Here is a 19,898-nt window from a genome sequence, read left to right as displayed (position 1 = left end):
GTCCACATTTTCTTCAAAATCAAGCTGCAGCCTTCCTGTACTGTAATGCACCCTATAGAGTAAAGGCACAATTATTAGTGCAGAAAAGACTACCAGAAAGCTAGAATTATAATAATTAGAGAATGAGCTGAAAAGACTGCACTACAATTACATGCCTTTCTTTAATAAATACACAAAAATCTATATCTATTTTGAGATGCACATTTCACTCAGTATGGGAAGGCCTGCTACATATGCTTACCATCCACACCATGAAGTAGGAGAACAAGGCAATCCAGAGAGTGGATAAGACGAATGTCACCATAAAACACTTCTCCCAGCGTGGTTTGCTGCAGTTTGGAATGGTGCAAAAGAGCATGAATATCAACGGCCATGTCAAAATCCATTTAACTTTGTTCATTTTTCCATCTGCAAGCCAAAGAATGGAAAAAAACAGTTTAGCTTTCCCATCACTATCCCAGGCCCAGTTATGCCTCTTTGAACACAGATGATTCCAGAAGGATATTTAAAGCATGCATGTCAGCTCATTTTCCAGTGTACCTTTCATCTATACTTGATCCCAGTCAAATTCTGCTTGCCCATCCAGAATCTCATAGTTAAACCTGCCAAGGTCTATGTAAATCCATAAAGGAATTATAATGATTTAAAAACATGGCTGCTTTTAAAATCAAAATAAACAAGCAGGTTTGTTGCTCCTTCAAATACCTATATTCCTATTAACCCAAAATTTAAAAAAATCACCAAACAAAAACCAACCAAAAACTCACGCACACCCCTCTTTTAAAAAAGAACATGGAAACCTTACAGTGAAAATAGCCCGCAAGTTCTGTGCAGGAACAGAAAACACTTTCAGACAACAGAAGCACAGACTCAACCTGTGAACATGAAAATGTGTTTTGCAGGCTTCACTGTGGTCACTTCAGCAGGACTTTAAACTAATATTTACGAGATCTAGACTTGTTAACTCTCTCCAACTGCATTTGGCCCTATCCTAAGATGGTCTCTTATCCTCTGTAAAAGTAAACCGAAGATATTGACCTCCCTCATACAACTCTCCAAAATCAGCTGGTGAGAAAAACCAGAGAACTGTCATTACTGAAGACAAGCACACACCTTCTCATTTTTTAAAAATGTGAAGCATTATAAATGTGCATATAAATCTCAATAGATAAATAAGAATTATCTTATAATTTGGCCATAAATAAATGAGGCACTTACAGGTTTCATGAAGTATCCTGCAAGTAGGATAACAGATTTGTTTATCAGGCTACATCAGAGTATCACAGACAACAGCATGGTGGGGTTTGTCCGAGTTTCTTTTACACTGTTTTAGAATTATGCTAGTAAGGATGTCCATCATTAACTGATAATGTTATACATGAGATTTAATAAAACACGTAATTTTGAATAAAATAATTGAGGACATTGAAGCAAACTAACAGATACATCTAGCGAAGTTATTTAGCCAAATTATAAGGGGCAGGTAATAATTAGTAAAAGCTCCTACCAATTTCACCAGTAATTTTCTTTCAGCAAAGACACTGAGATTTAGGATTTGTTTAATGGGAGTTTTTATCACTGAATCTAATTAGATTAATTTCATTGTCCAGAGGACAGATTTCAAATATTAAACATTTTAAAATAGTACTTTTGTGATTTACAAGGCTACTTACTAGTCTAATTTAACTTGTTGATTCCAAATGCAAGTCTTTATTCATTTACTTCAATATGTATTTTAGTACTAAATTGTCTTGCATAAGTTATCAATCAGCTCCTTATCTTGAGTTTCCTTCTGAACTCTGAGATGCCATGAACCTACCAGGAAAACATAGACTAAGTTTGGCTCTTTCTTCTCATTTTGCTCATGACTGTAGAACTTATAAAACTACCTAAGTTTCCTAGGGTCAATTCTAATCTAGAATTTTACATGTCACAGAGGACCTATTACTGATTTTACAGTAAAGTGGGTTTCCCTCTGGCTACATACACCACTACGCCGATTTTTAAAACAGTTATCTTTTATCTGTTCTGTCTAGAAAATGCCACTTCTTAGCACACGTATCAACTCTGCTAACAAGGCTGTAAATATCCTATGGTAATTTACACCTCCTCCTGTTTAATTTGCTAAAGTCTGGATCATTAGAAGACTCCTGCTAGTTAATTTGTACTCTTTGTCTACCCAAGTTGCTAAGCTTGTTTCAGTCAAACAAGTCAGCATGGCCTAGGCCAGTAATTTCCTCAGTGTGTAATTCCATATGCAGGGTGAGTGGGCGACTGTTTGACAGGAAAAATGATGGATCCAGTTCTGATATGATGTGGGTGTAATATGACTGACTTCAGTGCTGCTACACACAGGAGATACAGTCCCATTTCTCTTTTCAGTAACATGAATAAAAGAAACAAAACTGCCTGGAGAACAAACACAGAATAAATAATGCACTCGGCCTCTGCTGGAGAATATGTATCTTGTCAGGGATCTTGAAATATTTAAACAAATGCTTAACTGTGAGAATTCACAGTGCCTCACCACTGGCATTGCTATGCTTGCTCAGTTTCAGGAAAACTGAAATACTAGTGGAGGAGGACTTGCCCTTCCCTTATCCTGCTCAGTTTGAATGGATGTGTGTCAGATTAAAAATCCTGTCTCTATTAGTTGTGATGCTTTATCCACACAGTGTCATGAGTCAGAACCAGTTTGTACAGCTAGATGGGTTGTGGAAGCGGCATCTGCATTCATTACATGGTAATCAGGCTTGAGACTTCAGGGAACAAGAACTGCATGCATTATAATTCTGGGGTTTATTGGGTTAATAGAGAAGCCAACTGGCCATTTGCAGTTAACCAGGAATAGTTCTGAATCATCATGGCCAAAGCTACCTACTTGACACACTTTTCTTTTGTGTCAGGATTTGGCAGCTTTTATAAAATTTTATATAAAATTTTATATAAAGCTTTAAGTATATCTGGCCTCGGTTCTGCCTCAGACCATTTTCTTGAGCTCCTACTATACCGGGCTATAGAACTTGTGTGGCACACAGTACTGAACAAATCTCCTCTTAGGCTGTAACTTAGTAGTTAAATAAGAATTTAGCAAGATTAGCAGTAACCTCGATAAAGTGAGACTTAATTTACTCAGGAAACTGATGACTTCATTCATGTCACCCGGCTTAGACGAATGCACAAACAATACACAGCTGGATTTTTTTTTTTGTTTTGAAATTACTTCTTGTGCTGCTGTTGTTTTGGTTTTGACTACCCACTATAAAATAATCATTAAAATGATTTAGTGATAGATTTATTAAATTGGGATACACTTTTATTTCATGACAAATTGTTTTATAATTGTTGCTTAGATCACTATGCAAGGAAGAAAATTACCACCCTCATTAAGGCTATTATTTGATTCATAGCTGTTCTGCAAAAACAGACAAACAGTCCCATTACAAGGCCTTAGCTCAGTTGTTTTAGTAGCAGTACTGGCCACTCCTGTAAGCAATCCACATAGCTGAGGAAAAGTGTATTTGTTGTACCTCCCACAACAATAATGAAAAAATATTCTTTTATTACAGAAAGCAACACTGGTCTATATTGTGCTCACTTCACCCTGCTGTAGAAGATGAGCTTTTCCACATGAAGTTGTTTTTCCTACTTCATACATACATTTTTCTGTTTCTCCAGATATCTGGAAGCTAAACACGTCAAGCATTTTAGAGGTATTATTACAGAACTGATTACAATGTTCTGAAAACAAAGCAGCAGCCCTACAACAAAGAGCCCTTTGTTAACTTTCAGTATATTTATGGGCTTGTTATCTTTGCAGATGTTACAGTCATAATAATTAATTTCACATACAGATAGTGTCCTGGTCAATGAAGTCAACACCATACATCACAGTACTGAGAGGAAAGAGTATTTCCTTAAGGTACTAAAGAGAGTGCCTTGTTGCAGGAAAAATACTGTCCTACTCCCAACATTCACTCAGAGTTGAGAGGAGCTCAGTATAAAAACGTGCAACTACGCTTCTGTTTTCATTTGGATCAGGAGTGTACCCTTGACGTAAATATCCTGACTGTCCCCATTTAATATATTTTGGTTTGCAATTCACTGTATTTTAGTTCACAACATGGAGGAGCCTTGCATCACACCAATGAGATTCCCCTGGTATAAAGCTGAATCATAGGCACAAACTTAAAGATTCTCAAAAAAATAATGGGCATTTAATCCATGGACCAAGTCAGAGCTAGTCTGAAACAGAACTTCCAAACACATACAGTGCAGAGAGTCTACATTTCCTAATCAATAAGCTGCACAGAAAGCACTATTGCTGAGTTTAGACAGACCAGAGCCTGCAATTACACCATCAGGAGTTCTATCCAAGTTACTGTAGTTGGTTAAACTTAATAGCTTTTTCACTTAGCCTTCCCTTTAAAAGTGTGGCAGTCAAGCACAGACCACTGCACCACACATTAGTTACTTCAGAACACGACTGAACCTTTGCACGTGAGAAAACCATCTCCTTACGCAAGGCAGTTAGTAGCTAGCTGACCTAAAAAAAGATACAAACACCCTGGCAAAGCATGAATCTAACTGACAGACGAGATTTTCATAACTGTTTTAGTATGAATTCATACAAATCTCTAATTCAAGGTAACTTGAAAAATGGTAAACGTTTACTCTAATTCTCTCTGCAAAATGAGAAAGGCTTCCTGGAATTTACTACTGATTTCTATTTTTCTGGCATTTTGCTTTTGACATTGGTAAACTTAGAAGAATAATATGGCTTGTCCAGGCTAGCCTACAAAGATTATTGCTGATGATTTTTTTGGTGCTCCACTTTATAATTCTGAAATTCCTTTTTTATCTTTGTAAATGTCTCTACCATCTTTCATTTAAAACAAACCCACAAACAAACAAAACACAAACCAAACTCCCTCCCCACAACAGTTTTTCCCCCAGTGAAAAGTGATTTTTAAATCACCTGTCCCCTTGGACCTAATTTGACTTTATATTTACAAAGATAGATTTACACCCACATATCGTTAGCAATATTGTAATTCAAATCTCGACCTGAAAACGTGTTAACAGTAACATACGTGCCTCCACACTGGGAGTTCTGCAATAATACAGATAAAGTAAATTTCTGCTAGAAAATGCTGTTGTTCAGAGTTGAGACTGACTCGAAAACTCCAACAGATGTAAATTAGCCAGCCTGAGAGCTTAATTTCTGAGCATGTGCAGTATCCAAAACACAACAGGAATATAAATTTTTGTCCCATGTATGAAACTCAACACAGAAATAACTGAAAGAGGTATAACAAACTAGATCCACTATGAATTTTCCATTAGAATTATTTTCCACTGAAAAAGGCCTTTACTGCAAAATAAAAAAAAAAAAACAAAAAACTGAGAAAATGTTTTTCATATTTGCTGCTAGGAAATATAACATGGCAGCTGCCTCTCCACCTTCTTGGAAAATCCTTATTGATTTCAGCTCTGAAACTTTCCCTGGGAACTGGGGAGTCAGAAGACTCTGTGTTACCACACTAAAGAGAGGCTGTGCAGTGTGTAAAAGGGTGTCCAGGAAGGCACAGCCTTTGCCACCCTTCCAAGTGGGCAGCTGACATATTAAAACATTCTTATTGCAATTCTTCTGCAACACAGCTTTGGAAATAATTTTTTTTTTTCTGTGGAAAATACCAAGGTTTTACTTCTCATCCTCATCCAAAACAGACTATTTTCCAAACTACTGCCACTTTTCTCGGAAGTTCCATTTTCCAAAGCATAAATTCCAAACCCCAGATCATGACATCTGTCCAAAACAATTCAGATTTCTATTTTCAGCCTGTACCTTTACCACACTTTGCATATTCACATTTATGCCAATAATTTCCTCTTAAAGACACATTTTTGTTACAATGGGAACTGGTCCAGAAAAAAGAATTTGCTTCAGTATGCAGGAACAAGCTTTACTCAGTTACTATAGTTTTACAGAGGACAACATTAAAATAAATTGTAATTGAGCAGAGGCACTCCCTATACCTTCTTTGACTTGGATGGATTTTGGCAGGGTTTATTTTCTGTTTTAACCTTGTTGTCTGCTTTATCAACTTTAAAGGAGAAATGGGATTTACAGACTCTCAAGTCCCTCTTTGCCCTTTCAGAGTGAAGTGATGAGTTACTAAATTAAATCCTTACCCGCTTCTTTTCCAATTTATCCTGTATATCCTCCTCCAAGGTAAAGCACACCTGCTGCTCTTCTGGAGCACGTTTTCCAGTTTAGTTTTCTACAACAGGAATCTGGTTCATGAGCTCCAAGAACATAATGCAAATCAAAGTGCAGTATAGTGAGATGTGACTCAGAAGCACACCTGTGTTCTGAAACAAAATTCTAAAGTAGATGCGCCATTACACAGGCAGTGGCAAGAGGAAGCTCTTCCAAAAAAACATTTCAGAATACTATAGGTTAGGTTCTGCTCCCAACTACGTTCTTGGAAGAACTTCTTACAACATCAAAGAAGCAACAGGAGTTGGTTCTACTTCCTAACACAGCCTCTTAAGTCATGTTTTCCAAACTTAAGCAAAAGTACCATAAAGCAGACCAAAAAGAGAGTCTGAGGAACAACTAGAAAGAAGAAACAAAATTCACAATAAATCTTACTTCGAATACATAAGGTGCAAGAAGTCTGCTGAGTTCGCTGATAATAAAAGCACGAAGAAGCATTGAGAAAAGAGAGGGGTGTTGCAGAGAAGCTAGAAGACGTCTGCATCAGTGTTTGCAGACAGAAACTACAGATTTCCACATGGAATTCTTTCTTGCCTCTAGCTCAACCTCGAGGACAAACAGCCCCAGAGAGGATATAACAAAATGCTACAGCATCCTACATGTCTAAGTACAGTACATGGTACTTGCTTTGTTCACTGTGTTTTCCAAGAAAAGACGACCACCAAGGAAGCTAGTAGGAGCCAGGTTCAAAGCAAGTAAAAGGAGATAGTTCTTTACACAACCATGAAACTCCTCCCCAAAGGTTGTTATGGGTGCTTAATGTTTGCAAAGATTTAATGATAACTAGACAGGTTAATGAAGAATAAATACATTAAGGATTGATTTTAAAACACTCAGACATTATACCCAGTCCAGGAAGTCCCTTGAACCGAAAATAACTGAAGGTCAATTTGTCCTGTCTCATTCTTTTTCAGCCTCCTTCATAAAGTTATAGTTGGAGTCAGAATATCAGGCGAGACAAACATTTGGTTTGACCAAGCACAAATTTTTTTTTTTTGTTTTCAGTAGATATTGTTAATTCATTTTTCTTCTATCCTACATTGTATTTGTATGGGTAGGACTGCTAATCTCCTTTATTGCCGTCTCAGTTTATGTTTGGGAATTATTATTCCTATTTTAGCTAACACCATCATGACTTACTTATATAAAGCATCTATGGTCCAATCCTGTAAGAGGAGGAGTTTGTCATTTCTGTGAAACCAGCAGCAGCTGAGAACACTGAGTATTTCAAAGGATCCTGAACATGTGACAGTGAATGAGATTTAAGCATCCATTAAGAGCTGCTCAAAAATGCTTTTCTGAGTCTGGGCCCTAAAAGGCTACTAAGCTATGTAGCAGCTTTTACACATCTTTTTGTTGTCAACATATGCCTGCCCAGTTTCATCCTGCTTTACTTTCATATAGAATCATAGAATAGAATCCTAGAACAGTTTGGGTTGGAAGGGACCTTAAAGATCATCCAGTTCCAACCCCCCTGCCATGGGCAGGGACATCCCACTAGACCAGGCTGCCCAAGGCCCCATCCAAACTGGCTTTGGACACCTCCAGGGATGGTGCATCCACAACCTCCCTTGGCAACCTGTGCCAGTGCCTCAGCACTCTCGTAGTGAAGAAATTCTTCCTTATGCCCAGTCTAAATCTGCCCCTCTCCAGTTTACACCCGTTTCCCCTGGTCCTATCCCCACAAGCCTTTAGCAATAGCCCCTCTCCAGCTTTCTTGTAGGCCCCCCTCAGGTACTGGAAGGTCGCTATAAGATCTCCTCTGAGCCTTCCCTTCTATAGGCTGAACAAGCCCAACTCTCTCAGCCTGTCCTCACAGGGAAGGTGCTCCAGCCCTCCGATCATCTTTGTAGCCCACCTCTGGACCCGTTCCAACAGCTCCGTGTCCTTCTTACATTGAGGATTCCAGAATTGGACACATTATTCCAGATGAGGTCTCACAAGAGAGGAATAGAGGAGCAGAATCACCTCCCTCGAACTGCTGGCCACGCTGCTTTTGATGCAGCCCAGGATATGGTTGGCCTTCTGGGCTGCAAGTGCACATTGCTGGAACATAGAATCATAGAATCACCAGGTTGGAAAGGACCCACTGGATCATCGAGTCCAACCACTCCTAACACTCCCTTAAACCATGTCCCTAAGCACTTCATAAACGCTTTCCTTAAACACCTCCAGGGAAGGTGACTCGACCACCTCCCTGGGTAGCCTGTTCCAGTGCCCGATGACTCTTTCTGGGAAGAATTTTTTTCTGATATCCAGCCTGAACCTCCCTTGGCGGAGCTTGAGGCCATTCCCCCTTGTCCTGTCCTCTGTCACTTGGGAGAAGAGGCCAGCTCCCTCCTCTCCACAACCTCCTTTCAGGTAGTTGTAGAGAGTAATAAGGTCTCCCCTCAGCCTCCTCTTCTCCAGGCTAAACTACCCCAGCTCTCTCAGCCGCTCCTCATAAGACTTGGTTCTCCAGCCCCCTCACCAGTTTCGTCGCTCTTCTCTGGACACGCTCCAGAGCCTCAACATAATTTTTGTGGTGAGGAGCCCAGAACTGAACACAGTACTCAAGGTGCGGTCTCACCAGTGCTGAGTACAAAGGGAGAACCTGGTCCTGCTGGTCACACCGTTTCTGATACAAGCCAAGATGCCACTGGCCTTCTTGGCCACCTGGGCACACTGTTGGCTCATGTTCAGTGGGCTGTCAACTATTACCCCCAGGTCCTTCTCCTCCATGCAGCTCTCCACCCACTCTTCCCCCAGTCTGTAGCACTGCATAGGGTTGTTGTGCCCCAAATGCAGGACACGGCATTTGGCCTTGTTAAACCTCATCCCATTGGTCTCAGCCCAGCGGTCCAGCCAGTTCAGGTCCCTTTGCAGAGCCTCCCTACCCTCCAGCAGATCCACACTTCCTCCCAGCTTAGTGTCATCTGCAAACTTGCTGAGGGTGCACTCAATGCCTTCATCCAGGTCATTTATAAAGACTTTGAACAGAGCTGGGCCCAGTACCGAGCCCTGAGGAACCCCACTTGTGACTGGCCTCCAGCTGGAGTTAACTCCATTTACCACCACTCTCTGGGCCCAGCCATAAAACCGGTTTTCAACCCAGAAGAGTGTGCGCCTGTCCAGGCCAGAGGCAGACAGTTTCTGAAGCAGAATGCTGTGATAAACTGTGTCAAAGGCTTTACTGAAGTCCAAGAAGACTACATCCACAGCCTTTCCCCCATCCAGTAGTCGGGTCATTTTGTCATAGAAGGCAATTGGGTTAGTTTGGCAAGATCTGCCTCTCATAAACCCATGCTGACTGGACCTGATCACCCGGTTCTCTTGCATGTGTTTCATGATAGCACTCAAGATCACCTGTTCCATGACTTTCCCCGGCACTGAGGTCAGACTGACTGGCCTGTAGTTCCCCGGATCCTCCCTGCAACCCTTCTTGTAGATGGGCACAACATCAGCCAGCCTCCAGTCTAGTGGAACTTCCCCAGTCATCCAGGACCGCTGGAAGATGATGGAAAGGGGTTTGGAAAGGACATCCGCCAGCTCCTTCAATACTCTTGGGTGGATCCCATCCGGCCCCATAGACTTATGGGTGTCTAGCTGGGCAAGCAAGTCTCTAACCGCCTCCTCTTGGATCATGGGAGCCTCATTCTGCTCCTCTAACTCCTGGGTTTGTACACAGGGGGAACAACTTTCTTTGCTATTAAAGACTGAGGCAAAGAAGGCATTAAGTACCTCAGCCTTGTCCTTATCCCGTCACTATTGTTCCTTCTGCATCCAATAGGGACTGAATATTCTCCCTAGTCCTCCTTTTCTTGTTGATGTATTTGTAGAAAGGTTTTTTATTATCTTTCACAGACTTAGCCAATTTGATTCCTAGTTGGGCCTTAGACCTCCTGATTTTTTCCCTGCATGATCTCACTTCCTCCCTGTAGTCCACCCAAGATGCCTGCCCCTTCCTCCAAAGCTCATAGACCTTCTTCTTCTTTTTGATGCATCTCAAGATCTCCCTGCTCAACCAGGCGTTCTCCAACCATCACATCCCCCACAAGACCTCCTCTATTCACAAAAAGCAGGTCAAGGAGGGCATCCTCCCTTGTTGGTTCACTAACCAGTTGTGTGAGGAAGTTGTCTTCCACGCACTCCAGGAACCTCCTAGACTGCTTCCTTTCTGCTGTATTGTACTCCCAGCAGATATCCAGAAGATTGAAGTCGCCCACGAGGACAAGAGGTAGAGATCTAGAGACTATCCCCAGCTGTTTATAGAAGAGCTCATCAGCTGCTTCTTCTTGGTTGGGTGAGCTGTAGCAGACTCCCATCACAATGTCTGCCTTCTTGTAGGTTCCTCTGATTTTAACCCATAGGCACTCAGTTCCTTCCTCACTGTAATCCAGCTCAAGGGTATCAAAGCACTCTTTAACATAGAGGGCTACCCCGCCTCCTTTTCTACCCTTCCTGTCCCGCCTGAAGAGTTTATAGCCCCCCATAGCTGTACTCCAGTTATATGAGTCATCCCACCACGTTTCTGTGATGGCAACGACACTGTAGTCACCTTGCCCTACAACAGCTTCCAGCTCCTCCTTCTTATTGCCCATGCTGCGTGCATTGACCAGCACCCCCAAGTCCTTCTCTGCAGGGCAGCTCTCAGTCACGTCATCCCCCATTGTGTACTAAAAATGGCGATTGCCCCAACCCAGGTGTAGGACCTTACACTTGGCCTTGTTGGACCTCATGAGGTTCTCACAGGCCCACTTCTCCAGTCTGTCCAGGTCCCTCTGGATGACATCCTGTCCTTCTGTAGTGGCAACTACACCAGTCAGCTTGGCGTCATCTGCAAACTTGCTGAGGGTGCACTCAATCTCACTGTCAATATCATTGATAAAGATATTGAACAGCACCAGTCCTAGTATGGACCCCTGAGGGACACCACTTGTCACAGGTCTCCATCTGGACTTTGAGCCATTGACCACTCCTCGTTGAATACGACCATCCAACCAGCTTCTTATCCACCTCACCATCCACCCATCAAAACCATATCTCTCCAATTTAGAGAGAAGGCTATTTGTGGGGAACTGTGTCAAAGGCTTTACAGAAGTCCAGACAGGTCACATCTGTTGGTTTACCCATGTCTGCTGCTGCAGTTACCCCATCATAGAAAGCCACTAAGTTGGTCACACAGGACTTGCCCCTGGTGAAGCCATGCTCGCTGCCATTAATCACCTCCCTGTCCTCCATGTGCTTCAGAATAGCTTCTAGGAGGATCTGTTCCATGATCTTCCCAGGCACAGAGGTGAGGCTGACAGGTCAGTAGTTCTCAGGGTCATCTTTTCTATGTTTATATGTTTGGGGTTTTCTGGTAAAGTTTTATTCCTGTTTCCAAAGAACTCTAACCAACTTGTAAAGCCTCAAATGAGCTTTTCTCTTGGAAAATAAGCATCATGGCTGAACAGTTACATCAGTGAAAAAATTCCTCTTTTAAAAGAGAATGCTTCTTTCCACACAGAAACCAAAGGCAAAGGCTGGTTTGTATCATACCATAGGTAGTTTCGATAAAAACTACATGTTGCCTCCTGTTTCAAGATGGAGTGAATCTCTCTGAATGTTTTGATAATTGGGAACTAGGCTGGATGATGCAGTTTTAAACTGTATTCGTGGCAATTTTTTTTCTGTATATCTGTGTGCCAAAAGCCCTACATTTATTTTAAGCATTTCCATTAATAGCAGATAAAAAAGAACAATAAGCAAAATTTATAGATGGCGAGCAATTACTGGGAATCACTTGCAGATGGCGTAGTGCTTTAAACTTCAATTACCTTTACTTCTGTTTCAGGAAACACTTGTACTTGTGAAAGGATCCAGAATATACAATTTGAAGGAGGAAATTCAAGCCCCAAACTAGGCTTAAAAAGGTGACTACAGAACAGCAGAAAAAAAAAAAGTTTGGGTCAATTCATAGCCATTTCTGCTGCAGCTCTTGACATACTGGAGTGAATTTTCTACTTGGCACACTGCAATTGACTTGGAAAGTCCTATTGGAAAACGAAAGCCTATTCTTCATGGAGCTCTTTATAGTGCTGAAAGAATACATGAACTTCTGATCTTTAGAAAATGTATGTGCCTTATTCCTGGCCTCAAAATATATCAAAAGAAAAGCAGAGGGGATTCTGGGAAAATACCTTTTCCCTAAAGCCACTCTTAAATGTCAGGGGTTTTTTTAGGCTACTGATTGTGTCACAGTACTTAAACAACAACAAAGCATGATGCAGGTTCCTTACATTTTCTCCATAGTTATTAAAGTGATACTTTTGAAAGCAAAAATAAAAGAATTCTCCCCCACAACACGTGATTTGAGCAATGACAATCCAACCAATAGATAACAATCTCCAGACAACAGAGGAATAACAAAATCTGAAGATAACAATGAGGATTTTTAACAATCGCTTTACCATTTTTACACAAACTCTTTGACTTCATGTTGAACTTTTGCTCCATTCCAGTATGAACTGTATCATCAGTAGTTTCATTTTGGCCTGTTATACCTCGATTGTCTTTAAATACTTTCTCAAATATGCAGAAAAACTGCATTTAAAAAAGGCCAAAGGCACTCTCCTTGGTTCAAAGTTCATCTATTGTGATTGCCACACACCTAGGAAGCTCTAGTCCAACATCTGTTTTTCACTCAAAGAAATTGTCTGAGTCTTGAACAAATCCAAATATGACAATTTGTTCTCCAGGTAATGTTTGCAACATGTTAAGATTTATGCACTGTCCTGGAACATTAAGAACTGCATGATTACACTGCCCTAATTAACACTTGAATCCAAAAACTTGCTAAAAATAACTCAGTTAAAAAATGTTTGCAACACATGCATTGAATCCTGCATTTTTAAGATGGTTTGGGGAGACATTTTTGTTCTTTAGAAGTAGTTTATTACTGTTAATGTTATAATTGTTGGCTTTGTTATCATTAGCAACACGTTCATGTGCACAAGCATACTGCTGACTTGGATCCACTTATTTCACCATATAATAGAAACAGTTTCTTCATTATCTCTTTGACTATCAGGAACCCATGTAATGGGTCTATCTTCAGTGAATCAGTTTGTTTCCATTCTTCAACCACGCTGAAAATCCAAAACTGCTGACTGCAAGAAGCTCCTGTAAGAGCACACAGTACAGTAACACATGTGAACACACGGTTTTATCTGGTCTTCACATAGTATGCCTCAATATTTGTTTGGTCACAAACATCTCTTTAAAATGATAGCAACTGAAGTAAAAGGATCTCTGAATCGCTTACAACATGGAAACTTATTCTTTTTCACTGCATGTGACATTAATTTCTGCCAAGTAATATTGGTGTTAAATAGTAACTGTGTGACAGATGACTACTGACTACATGTCTGTGAGGAGTGGTCTAATCTCTGCTGTCTAATCTTCAAGGCATCTGGGGGAGAGTCAATCTGCAATGTGCAAAGGGCACCAACAAAGAAAGGTTGGTTTTGTATAGCCGTTCACAACAGAGCTTCCAAAAAATTCAGAAGGCGAATATTATTATATATTGCTATTCTAAGATTTTCAACACTGTCAAAGGTATTAAACACTCTTTATATCCCTAAACCTTTCTTCCTCTTCATTCAAGAAGCCTCCCTTACAGTCACTAAATCAAGTCATTATATATTTATACACTTAGATGCCTCTGGCCTAATGATCGCCAACACACCATTATTAACTGCTGACGTCAAAATTACTAGCAGTTCAGTACTCATCCAGTTGGTCTGACATGTTTTTTAATATAAACCTGCCTCATTGCTTTCCCTCCACCTCCCCTCTGGCAAACCAACACTTCTACCATTACTGTGAATGATGGCTGGAAAACACTTCCGTAAGATTTGCGTTTAGCCATGTGGCGTCCAGCCCAGTTTTGTTGTCAAATCCAGCCTTCAGACCATCAAATGAATCCCCTTCCTCCTCTGTCCCCACATATGCCGTCTTTTCTTACAATGCAGTGTTTGGCATTTTAATTATCTTCTGTTTCCTTACTTCAAACTCCTAGAATGTTAGGCTTACCTGGCACCGAAAAGGGAGATAGGTTGTCCTGTTCATTTTCCTCCTCTTGGTTCACCACAGGGATGTTCCCATTTTCAATGTTCCCATGTCTCCCATTCTGAAGTAGTTTGCCTGAGCCATTGGCAGACTGGATTAACCGCTGACGCTGCACAGTGTCAAAGACAAATGACTTTGTTACATCTGTCTGTTCAGTCCCAGTCATGTGAGTCATGATGTTTCACCACAGAGCCTTCCTTCTAGTCAGCAACAAATTTGTCTATGGCCTCCCTGTTTTCATCAGGCCAGTGTTGACCATCCACTTCAATAATACTGGCAGAAGTCTTTCAATATACGATGGAGAAAGTTGTCATATCTATTCTTCCACACCATGTTTTAAAGAGCGTGGTTATTCTGAAGCACTTTCCACTCGACAGCTCCCACTCAAACCAGCAATATCACCATAATCTAGTGGCAACACTCAAGAAATTTCTGCATTATTAGAGTTAGCTTGTGAATGACTCATTACCCAAGATGTCTCCTACTCAGGTCCAACTCATCTCCCTCCTTTGCATCCCTGTTCCTTGACATAAATGTAAAGGTCCTAGTTACTATTTCAAAAGCAAGACTAATTCTTACTGCCCTTGTCCAAGTATGTACTTTCACAAAGCTCATGACTGGCTCTGCAGACATGTATGAGACTACTACAGTGCCAAAACATAGTACCACAGTTACAGGGATAGGTTTTGAACATCAGTATATATACTCATTAATACACCGGAGAATGCAAGGTGCAACAGTGATTTCCTACTTTCATTAAAAAAAAGAAATATTTTTAATTTGTTAGATGAGATAATGCACGGTCAATAAGTGTTCTTTTTCATGACAAACAGTTGCAGTTTCCTAAAAAGTGCTCTGAAATGCCTTGAAAGGCAAAGTAACTGCACAATGTGCCAAAAAATGCTGGAACTTTTATTAGCACACTGCAACTGAAAGTAGAGAAAACTCATATCTTCTGCAAAAACTCATATACTTTACAAAACTTTGGCAGTGAGAACACAGGAGAATATAGATCCAAAATGTGCTGGCTTAGAGGATGCTTTTCGCAGATAATGAACTAGCAAGTATCAGCTCTGTGCACATATCCATTAAGAAAGAGATGTTTTTTCTAATCGATGAAATGCCTTCCAAGCAGAACTTTGTTACAGAGTCAACTGATGCTCTGACCTTCTGATCTTGACTGTATGCCACCAAGCTGATTTCTTAATAAACACTTCATTATTTTACTGTTAAATTGGGCTTCTGTTATAAATAAGTGCTGCTGTCCTTCACTGGGGTATTCGCAATGCCAGGTAGACACCCAAACTGTCTTAGGATGCTCAAATTCTACGAATTTGCTAAAGCTTGAATTTACTACACTACTGAAATTAATTTATTTGCCAGAATAAAAACTTCTCATGTTTGACATTGTAGGGAGTAAATGATAAAATCCTGCCTTCACAGAAGCCAAGGTTGGCAGGCCAAAGATTTCACCCCAAGTACTACATATACGCTCAGAACAGCATCACTTAGCCAGTTCCATCACTTCAGCTACAGAGTATGAAACAAGCAATACATGGTGGTGAGAATATACAGAGTATGAGTTAACTGAAACTGTATGGAGTAAATTCTCCTAATGAAAATATTTTGATCCATTTTCATTTTGAGCTAAGGACTACATTGAAGACTAAGAACATCGGCAAATATCTCATGTGATCCTGATACGCTGCTAATAAAAGAGCAGTTCTTACAGATTCTTGGTTGCTCTGCCGATTATCTTTTCTCAGCCTGACAAACTTTGTAATGATCAAAACTAACTCTGCTGCTGCAGATAAAATCCAAATGTCTACATGCACACACACAGAGATAAACACCTTCAGGCAAGGAGATAAGGGAGTCTCTCCTTGATGACTGTCCTCCCATTAAGATAGGCATATTCCCCAGTTGGGAATCAACCTTCAAATCTGCTGTGACACAGTTGCTACAGAAAGACATAGCTTAGCCCATCTCTAGAAACATGGAAGAATCTGAATTCCAGAATCGCTATGAGCACAGCTCTTTGGTAATCCCTCTGCCTCATAGTTATTTATTGATTCCTTAACAAACCTACCTCATTAATGATAAGTCGGCTTGCCATCCGCATTCTGGTGCGTGGTCCAAACTTATTTGTAATCATAATCCGCAGTCCAGCTTCAGGAAAACGGTATTTGGGGGGACTGGAGCAGATGATCTCATCCACCATCACAACACTGTTTTTGCCATACTGCTGCATCCCCTTCACTAATGATCACAATGGACAGAGTTAGTTGTAGAATTGACCTTACCATGCTTGCCATCCTTCAGAGCCATTCTTTTCAGGCACAGGTGGGGAGTAATATTCCTCTGAATGCTTGAATTTATGAGTGACCCTCCGGTAATATTTCTGTAGCCTGGTGAATCTGCTCATCAGCTGTGCAATTTGTTTAGATAACATGCTGAAAAGGGATTTCACTCTGCAGTCACCAACCGACTCTCAGATGGGAGCAGTTTTGCCCAGCCATGGTGCAGTACCAATTTTCTCTCCTTATGCAAAGAAAAGCCTTCTCCACTAAGAGCACTTGCAGTGTGGCAGTGTAGACACTACTCCTGAAACCTCTAAAGGTATCCCATTGGATCAAGGCGCTGAAAATCCATAAGTCCCTAATGTTGTGCACATTCCTTTCGGATATCTTCACAGAATATTATGACTATTTCTAATGTGACAAGATTTGAAATTATGAAAAACAACAATTGTTGAGAAATGTATGCTATAAGTAAGCCTTGGTTAATACAAAAGAACTTATACCAACATTAAGAATTTTGTTCTACTGTGTTAAGAACACAAACAGAGAGACAAAATTATATTGGGAGTCAACACAAGTACAGGCAAGAACTTTCAGAGCTCAACAACAAACCAATATTCTCACAAATACTGCAGACTACATAGAGCAAGCAGAGCAAGGCTCAGCAGACAGGAGACATACCCATGTGGGGTTAGAAAGCAGAGCAGGTAATATGCATATGACTGTAATAAATATTAATTACTACATGTAATAATGTGTATGGGGGAAAAAACCCAACAAAATTATTTGCTGCTTTGTTTCTGCTTTGCTTAGCTTGGCTTCACCCTCCCACTCCCCTTCTGTATTAAGTTACTTACATTAGGAAGAAGAAGAGATTTTAAGAGGTAGAAGTGAAAGATAATTAGTGCATGGTTCAAGTCAGGAAGGAAAGGAAATCTAAGAAAACATTCAACTCAAACAATGGAATTAAAACAGACAAGTTCTAAAAACAGAGAAATCCTATATAGGTCTTTTTTTTTTTTGCTCTGATACAGGGTTGAAACATTTTTTTTTTTTCCAGGAAGAAGACTGGATCCATCCATGCACGTAAATCACATCGTGTAAAAAAGGTTTTGCTCTCTCAAGCACCTTCTAACATATCTGAAGTTGAAGAAAAATATCCTTCCATCATCATTCAACAAGAAAAACCAAGAAAGCCTGTAAATTAACAGTAAACAGCTGTATCTTTTACCCATTAGCATTTGAGTGTCTTGCTTTCTTCCACTAAAATGAGTCTTCAATGAGTACACTGAGGTCACCTGGGGTATCATAAAGAGATCTTTGGTTTCACAAAGAAATACGCCCTACTCAACGAATCCACTCTGCAGACCTGTCTTGCAGCTTATCTTTTCTAATGGACAATAGAACTAGTAATAATTTTGCATTTTGTAAACTTAAAGGAACAATTATCCTCCCTCCGCCCAAACACCTGAAACAAATTAATTTTGCTGAGTACTGCAACTGATGATGCAACAAAGGAGCACATCCATTCAAAAGACTCTCACAGTTAGAGCATAGCAGCTTTTCAGTGATGGAACATATAGCCAGACCAGCTTCCTAGACACTAGTCCTCACAGAAGAGGACTCAACCACAGTAGCTTAACATTTACTTTAGATAGACGAAGAAAAAGAAATGTTTGACAGCAATACCGGTAAGGCAAAAAGGACAGGTATCTTTTTAACAGTGTCATCAGATTAACTGCTCTCAAGCAAGTTTCTTCAGTGAAGTCTGAAAAATGCTTCTTTATCTTACAGTGTCATAAAAAACACGGAAGCATCATAGTTGCTCTGGAACTCTTAAAGCACTACGGAGACAGTGACCAAATATACTCAGCTTTGATGAAATACCATGAAAAAATTCCTTACTATAAACTTCGCTATAAATACATACATAAGTAACTGCAGCTGTTTTGACCTACTGCAGCTCACTGTTCTTGTATTTTCATAACAGCTCTTCAGCCTGACTCCCTATAACCCAAAATGTATGTACCTTGGCCCCATATGGTAAAGGCTCCACCTAAAAATTGCAAAAGTGGTTATCACAAATGTGAGACAGAAAAAAGCATTTTTTAGCTTGTGGCTTATGATACTCCTTAGAAAAGTATCTTCTGAGAACGGCTTTTCCTTTTTACAAACTACCTAAACTTTCTGCTCACCACAAAGGGTCATCACTCAACCTGGTCAAAAATCAACAGAAAGCTTCTCGCTGACTTTAGCTGACTCCTGATCAGTCCCCTCACTTATCTACATCACAGTTTCAGAGACCTGAAAGCAGAGACCTGCTTTTTCCAAGTGTTTCTTGGTTTAGACAGGAATCGAACCATGCCACCAGGTGGAAAATTGGGTCAACATACTGAAAGCCAAAGGCACTGAACCACACTTGTACTTTAAAATAGGAGTATTATTCACAAAGTACAAATATTTCACCTTTACTGGTGTGTGTAGAACTCACCCTTGAAACTGAATTTATCTTATGGTGAGAAGCTCTCCTTTTTCTCTCTGAAACTTGAGTAATGGAGGCTTTTCTATTGTACTACTGGACCTCTTGGAAGTAATAAAACCTACAAGCATGTGAGCCTGCCTTTTATCTGCACCTCAAGCAACAGAATAACCAACCTTGTAGGAAGATGGTTCCTCCCCAAAGCAACTGTTCTTTTTTGAAAAGTAATCAGACTTTTCTCTTGTGGAAAATTAGGTTAAGGTTATACCTGTACATTGGTGAAGCCAAAGCAGATTTTTTGGTGTATCCTGAAACTTGCTAACTACAAGCTTGAGGGAAGGCAGAAGCCAGATCTAGTTCTCTCTCTGCTACTAGCTGTGTTCCTGTTTCTGTAAGCTGCTGCTGGGGAAGGCACAGCTCAGCCTGTGAAGCCAGCCAAGTGTCAACTAATAGCAAGTCACTGACAGGTCCTGGCATATTTTGACATAACAGGCAGCCATGTGATGGGTTTTCCAGGACAGCTTCACAACATGTGAAGCACCCATCTACAAAGCAGTGAGGCTTACATTACCATCCTCCTCTCTCACTGCTCACTCCAAACCCTGTCACCTCCTTAATCTTTCTTTGTGTCTTCTCTCATCCCAGCTAGGTTTGCCTGTGATAACATCTATACTCTCACACGTCCAACAATGGTCCTTCAAGCGCAGCATGTACTTGTAATGGGTGCTGTACATGTACATGTAAC

General features: G+C 40.6%; 1 protein-coding gene across 4 annotated transcripts in view; it reads right to left on the bottom strand.

Moving 5' to 3' along the window:
• The window catches only part of SLC24A4 (solute carrier family 24 member 4), a 97,979-nt gene that overhangs the window by 12,885 nt on the left and 65,196 nt on the right, over positions 1–19,898 (bottom strand). For all 4 annotated transcript variants that reach the window (XM_054067239.1, XM_054067240.1, XM_054067237.1 and 1 more), the window contains exons 11-13: positions 16,464–16,633; positions 14,339–14,483; positions 242–408 (exon numbers count right to left, since the gene is read on the bottom strand). In XM_054067239.1, the coding sequence (XP_053923214.1) occupies positions 242–408; positions 14,339–14,483; positions 16,464–16,633 (482 nt within the window). The remainder of the gene's footprint in view (positions 1–241; positions 409–14,338; positions 14,484–16,463; positions 16,634–19,898) is intronic.

This window comes from Cuculus canorus, chromosome 5, assembly GCF_017976375.1.
Source record: "Cuculus canorus isolate bCucCan1 chromosome 5, bCucCan1.pri, whole genome shotgun sequence".
NCBI classification, from domain to species: domain Eukaryota; kingdom Metazoa; phylum Chordata; class Aves; order Cuculiformes; family Cuculidae; genus Cuculus; species Cuculus canorus.
This window is presented reverse-complemented; position numbering and strand designations above follow the sequence as displayed.